General features: G+C 38.2%; 1 protein-coding gene across 2 annotated transcripts in view; it reads left to right on the forward strand.

Moving 5' to 3' along the window:
- The window catches only part of STK39 (serine/threonine kinase 39), a 204,214-nt gene that overhangs the window by 188,344 nt on the left and 9,032 nt on the right, over window positions 1-6,838 (forward strand). For both annotated transcript variants that reach the window (XM_019554213.1, XM_019554212.1), the window contains one exon: window positions 4,397-4,461. In XM_019554213.1, the coding sequence (XP_019409758.1) occupies window positions 4,397-4,461 (65 nt within the window). The remainder of the gene's footprint in view (window positions 1-4,396; window positions 4,462-6,838) is intronic.

Here is a 6,838-nt window from a genome sequence, read left to right on the forward strand (position 1 = left end):
CCCTATGACCCCAGCTGACTTCCTGCCCTTTGGGCAGGGGGCTGGACTCGATGATCTCCCGAGGTCCCTTCCAGCCCTAATGTCTATGAAATCTCTGAAACATGCAAAGTTAGAACGTTGTGTGCATCACATTTTTTCGATGGTCGTTAAGCCTCCATACAATAAATCATTCTCCTGAGGGTTTTTTCCTTCTACTAAAGAGGGCACAAAAGCAGTTGTTGCATTGAGTTCTTCATCAATAAAGCAGAGGTAACAGTACCACTTACAAGCAGTTTCCTTTTCCCTTTCTGGCCTAATGCTATCAATAATTCTAATAGGGTTGACGACTAGCAGCAACTAAAGTTGAGTATCGCAAACCTCAGTGGTTTCTGGAATGGATTTCTATATTTGTTTTGTCTAGGTATTGGCTAGGAGTCTTCAAATGCTGAATGATCCAATATTGGATATGCTGTATTATACAGTTGGTTAAGTCAGACTTTAAGTATAGATTTGTATCTGTCAGAATTGAAGGGACCTTCGTTAGGTCAGTTTGGCTGACGTCTACATAAATGAGAGACTGATTTAATTACTCTAAAGCCCTCTTTAAGCATCTGCCTATGCACTATGTAGCTCTATTTAGTTTTTGTCATTTTGGTTATTATATTCAGAAATGTGACTGCAGTGCTTACAGGCAGATGTGAACCAGTTTTAAACTCTCTAACTTAACAGCAATATCAACAACAGTCATGACAAAATGAGGCTCATTGTGAGCTACTTATCTGAGTGTTTACCCAGCTTCTTGGGTGACTTTTGCAGTCAGCATTGTGGCCTTTTTTTTTTTTTATTAAAGGGAAAAAAAATTGGAGTAATAGTGTAAATAACCAGTCTACCAGTTTGTGGGCTTCTGCCTTAAATTATATGTGGCATTTTCCAAACAGCCAAGCCAAGCCAAAAACAAAAAACAAAAAAAGTTGTAGAGTTGGACCAGAATCTTCCAAGCTTGGGAAACCAGATTTCTTCATTAAAATTTAAATAAGTGGCCTTTTCTTTTTTGAGAATTATCTTCACAGCCTAAATTAAAAAATACATGACAAATATCAACAATAAACAAAATGTTGGGTAAAAGACAGGCAAGTTTTTTACAAGATTGTGCCATTGCTTAAGTGAGGGCTGTCCAACTTCTAATCCTCTGGGGGCTGTATGACACACTGGTCCCACCAGGCATGGTATGCAGACACTCTCCTCCCCCCACCATCACTGGCCACATGGGTGATGAACTTGATACCTCCACCCCACGTGGACATAGCCCCAGACTCACCTTCAGCTTGCCACACTGTTGGACTGCCCTGGCTTAGGTAGTTATGTATGCATCTTTAAGTCTTAATTGATACTGATCACTCAATATTTGTAGCCAAGGGAAAAGATGAAGTCTCTCTAAGTAGCTGGGAGGACCAGAGGGGATGACACTTTTCTGGAATACTCATTTTTGTTCTCTCTGATGTATCTCTAGGTAAAAGGCCATAAATGCAAACATTGCAGAATGCAAATAGGCATCGCTCAAGTGCTAGTCTAAAATAAAATCCATGAAGCAGAAAAACAAATACAGCATGTGGAGAGAATGCAGAAGACATACCTTTAGCAAAATTTAGAGGCTGCCTTTGTGAGATGAACTAGAAGTTTTTGTGTAAACTTCATGTTTCTTGCTATGGCATTTCAATGGGTGTGCTTCCTAGATTCTACAGAATAGCGCCTCAAAACATCTGGTTTTATTTCCATAATTCCTCCTAATCCTCACTTAGATTAAATAATCATACTGTAGTCATAACACGTCAGGGAAGTGCAGCAAATGTACTTCATGTGCTTGCTCCTTAGACTTTTAAATATCTGCTTTCTCCAGTAAATTTGTTGCTAAAGTAAACTTGTGTTTGTGAAATTGGCAAATGCACAGATAAAACCAATACTTACAGCACTTTTACACAAAAGTAAGATAAAATCAATAGAAAATAACTGAGCTATTAGGATAAGTATCATGGTATTTTTTGCTGGTTGTTTTTTTTGGGGGGGGCGGGTTTTGCTTTGAGATAGATAGAAAAAGACTTCAAATTTCTAACAGTTGAAATGTGGGATCAGCATCTGGAGACCAGAATTCTTAGGAGCTAGCATTCAGATTGCCAGGGGACCAGTGCCACTTCCTCCTCCGTGACAATGCAATGCAAAGTTTAGTGATAATGGGATATTGTACATGACAGTGCAGGAACAGTAACTGTGTCTTAGAGGAACAACAGAACCTGGAACAGTAGGAGTAGAATAGAAATTAACTCTGGTAAGTTGGCAAATAGTCAATGTTAGCTTGGGTAATGTCAGTTAGTATCTGTGTCAGTGGAGAGAAATTAAAAATGAACCTGAGCTTTTATTGTTGTCTTTGAAAAAACATGCAAATTAAAGTGGTTTTAGTTAATGCAGCTAATTTCCACCAGCTTTAATTTTTAAATAAATTCCCACCTTTAATTTTAAAATAAAATATTTCAGTGGAGTTCAAATAAGCTGCAAACAATTGATATATTATGATTGTAAACATATGTCTTATTTAAGGTGATCCTGATTGTTCCAAGTCAAAACCCGAAACAAACTGAACAAGAGAAGAGCACAACCCTACACCCCCTTCCTTGCCCCCCCCAGGCTTATCCCTGGAATGAGCCACAGGACAATAGGTGTAAACATCTGTAGGATCCAAGAACCAAAGGTTTTTCTCCCTAGAGACATGTTCCTTTCTGACATATCTTTACTTTGTGTATGTATTATTGTAACAAATAGCTGTGTATCCACATGTGCACAACAATTTGACTAGCTAAAAGGTGAACAGAACTCACTGCAATAATGATCTGTTGGCCGGATTAGTGAGGTTTCCACTAAAATAAAATTAAAATAGTTAAAATAAAAGCTGTAGGTGATGTCTTGAGCAAATATTATTATTTGTGATATTAGGATGTTAAAAGGAAAAGGCATTTAAAATGCCACTTAATTTGTTTCATTTATATAATTTTATGAATCTGTGCAGGCTAATTGGAAACTTTCCAAAAAGGGTAATCACACAAAAAGTGGAAACAAAACCCAAATATTGTTCATGGTTGGCATTGTTTCATAGAAGTTGTAGCCTAAAATGTCTGTTTCTTGGATTGTGATATAGTTCCTCATTTAAAGGTAAATTCCATCTTGGAATGTGTAGTAAATGACCCATGATCATTTATGCTAGGGTTGATTTTGGAGCTTCTTGATTAGAAATTGTTAGATTCCTGTTTCCTCAGTTAGCAGCATGTCATTTAAAAATGTAGTTAATTGGGGGAGATTAAAGGTTTAAAGAAGCATTAACGTACAGTCTAGTTCACTGTTGTGTGCTCTCTACCCCTACTATATAGTCCTCAACCAGGAAGCATGTAGGAAAATGTTACCATTTCTTGGTTCTCAATTTTGCTGTGCCAGTCTGTCCAGTGTCTTTACAACTTGAATGCTCTTGTTGCATTTCATTTACCAGTGTTTTGATAAAATTCTGCAGCAAGCAGGCTTTTTCTCATGATGATGTCTTAGCAATGATACCCACTCTCAGCAGTCTTGAGCTGAAGGTGACAGTTATTCATTTTTTAGTGTGCAGGTTATACAGAACAAGTTGAACAAGCCAGTGAATTTGAAAACAGTCACACTTATCTGTCAGGATTAACATTGCAAATAATGTCAAAGTAGGCTGTTAAAAAGGAGTCAAGTACTCTGATAGAAATTTACTGGTTTTTGTCCTTCCCTGTTTTGCAAATACTGATTGAAAATACTGATTGCAGTCTTGGTTTCTGTTTGTGAGTTAAGTTACTTGTTTTAAATTAGTGAACAATCAGATTTTATGTTTATGGATGTACACATGTAGAATATGTTCTTTCAAAATATTTGTCTTTTCCAGGTATGAAATAGTTAGATTATTTGGCACTTGGTCTTACTAGCTAACCAATTTTCTTGCACTCTTTGAATGCCTTACTTTTCCATGGTCATTGCTTGTAATATTTCCCTATATAGGATGTATAATTACCAGGGGGTGAGGGTGGAGAGAGATTTAGCAGTGATCTGGCAAAGAGCTAGATGAACGAAAAACTGTCAGTACCTGTACAAGAAACATTCCTCCGTTCCTTTTGCTCGCCCAGACACCTTAGAAACTAGATTTTAGGCTATGAGGTAGCTAGTATACGTCCACCAGAAAAATACAAAGTTACGGTAATTGTAGCATGCTACCTGGCCATAGTAATGTTACCATTTCAATAGTATTTTACCACAGGGCATGCGGAATTTATGAATCTGTTCTGATCCAGAGCATTGGAAGTGGAAATATATTACTGTGGTTTTCTCTGTACACCATTTTTCATGCTTTGTTTTGCAGTAGCTGCTAATTTACAGAAGATAGTAGAGGATCCCAGGGCCTTGAAAACATTGACATTTAAGTTGGTAAGTAAAATGCTCTTAGTGACAAAATAGCATGCACAAATAAATGACACATTGTAAGCTTTTTTAACTCTAGGTACTTTGTTCTTGACTCTGTTGTATCTACATTAACTTTTTAAGAATTTAGAGGAGTATACCATTTATAAGAGGTAACTATTCACTGTCTCTAGTTAAGCAGAAACAGCAATGGAGAAAAACACTGCTTTGAATGGTTGAGCTTGTGATGCTTGTGACCCCTCATATACACACAACAACCATTCAGGGTTGCCGGTGATACCAGTTGGCTGAGGAGACTTGAACTGGGGTCATTTTACTTCTTGTCTTGTTGAGCTACTGTGTTCTACAATTTTGAAACTTCTGTTCTATACTTGGGGAAAATTGCAGAAGTCTATCCCTCAGTGCAGTGTTTTGGAAATTATCCAGAAGTGTCCATTTGAGAAATGACATAAGTCTCAGAATACATTGCTATATAACCATGGTTGAAAGGACAAACCCACACAGGGACATAGGTTTGTCAGTGTGGTCCTCCATCAAAAAAATAAGGATTCTGTGCAGGTACACAAGAGTGTGACAGGGTGAAATGAGAACCAGTCTGTCCTCTTGGCAGTATTTTCAGTGAAGGGCTGGGTCCTTAAGTCAAAATCAGCCATTTTCTGTTCTCTTACAATATGTCTGAACATTCTCTAAATTAATCTTTTCTGTGGAGAGAGGTTCTTCAAGTCATTGGAGAGGGAGTGAGCAAACAGTAAAAGACAACTGTATCAAGGTTCATTGTGATTTGGGGCTCTTGCCCAACAGCTCATGTGAAAGCCAAAAAACCAAGTAACTATTTATTGCATGTTGCTATTTTGATGGATAAATTGTTTGGTGGGTAAGTGGGCATTTGAGAGGAAAACCCTATAGATGCCTAATGTTATTTCGGAATAATAAAATGTAGAAAATTGAGCCTAGCCAAAGTGTTGTCTAAACCCAAAACTCACACACTGAAGGAACTAAAACTCTGGTAGTGTCTCCCATCTCCCCAGCTACATCACCTTGGGTGCTAGGAACCAGCAGAGAGGAACCAGCCAGAGATTCCAGACAGGTCCAAGGAAAGGACCTTCTGAAGTTCAGAAGCATTCTACAGCTTTTGACTGAACTTTCTCTGCCCTGCACTGATGGACTATTTGTAGGGACATACCTAAATTACATTGAAACAGGGATTGTTGTGAGCTGCTTACAGCCGGCAGAGCCAATTCCGTGTTCTTTACGCAGTAAGACACCCCTACCAAAAATTTTAGTAACGCTAACTGATGCTAACCTTGATAGAAACAATTCATGTTAGTTGTTAGACACTAGCATGCAGCATCCATCAGCAATTGCAGCTGACATCCTTTGTCTCTGTGGTATGAACACGTGTCCATACACTGAGATCGCACATTCTGTATCCACTGAATTTGTTGGCAGTGTTTGAGATGTAGAAAGTGGTAGAGATTTGGAAAGTGAAAACAAATCAGAAACAGATTCCCAAAACGGTAACAGTCAAAGGCATCCAGCACTCTGACAAAATTCATGTAAGCAGCATGTTCCTTGTTGTGCACTTTCTGCTGTTCAGGGATTGATTTCAGTAGTTGAGGATTGAAATGCAGAAAAGGCACCTTATTGATGTCAAAAATGCAAACAACGCTAAAAAAGGAGGAAGCAGGTTGTTTAAACCAGTGGTCTCCAAAGTGAGGTGCACAAGACGATCCATAGGGGTGTGGGAAAGAAATATTAGAACTTCTATTTATATTTATTTTTTATCTAAAAAAATAAAGAAATTAAGCTTTACTAATATTTAATATACGGATTGAAACTGGCGCCCTCACTTGGTCTATATTTCAGATGGTCACATGTCATGTATGGTACACAAAGTGTCCTGAGGGAAGAGTGGGAGTTCCACAACACAGAGGGGTTGACAGTGGCGCCCTCACTGATTCGTTCGCTTTCAGCGTATTGTGACATATTGCAGTTTACAAGTGCCCAGTTAGGTGGATGTATGAATTATATTATCTAGTAGTAACTAAACTAACCCTCACAAAATGGACAAGTGGCTTAAAAAGATTCCTGCAAAGAAACCGCAGATTGAAGATGATACTAATAACGTGAGCACAAGCGAACAACAAGACAATGGCAGAGCTGACACTTCTCCTACTCCTAGAACGAGCTCTTCGTCAGCCATATTACAAGGTAAAAACAATGGCAATCTAATCAGATCTGACAAGAAGTCGGCCAAAAAAATTCAAAATTATCAAGAAGACTATTTGAAATATGGATTTACATCCACTATCGTTAACGATGAACTTCACCCTAAGTGTATCTTGTGTCTTGAGATATTAGCTAATGATAGTATGAAGCCATC

Source organism: Crocodylus porosus, unplaced genomic scaffold (genome assembly GCF_001723895.1).
Source record: "Crocodylus porosus isolate Cpor-Errol unplaced genomic scaffold, CroPor_comp1, whole genome shotgun sequence".
NCBI lineage: Eukaryota > Metazoa > Chordata > Crocodylia > Crocodylidae > Crocodylus > Crocodylus porosus.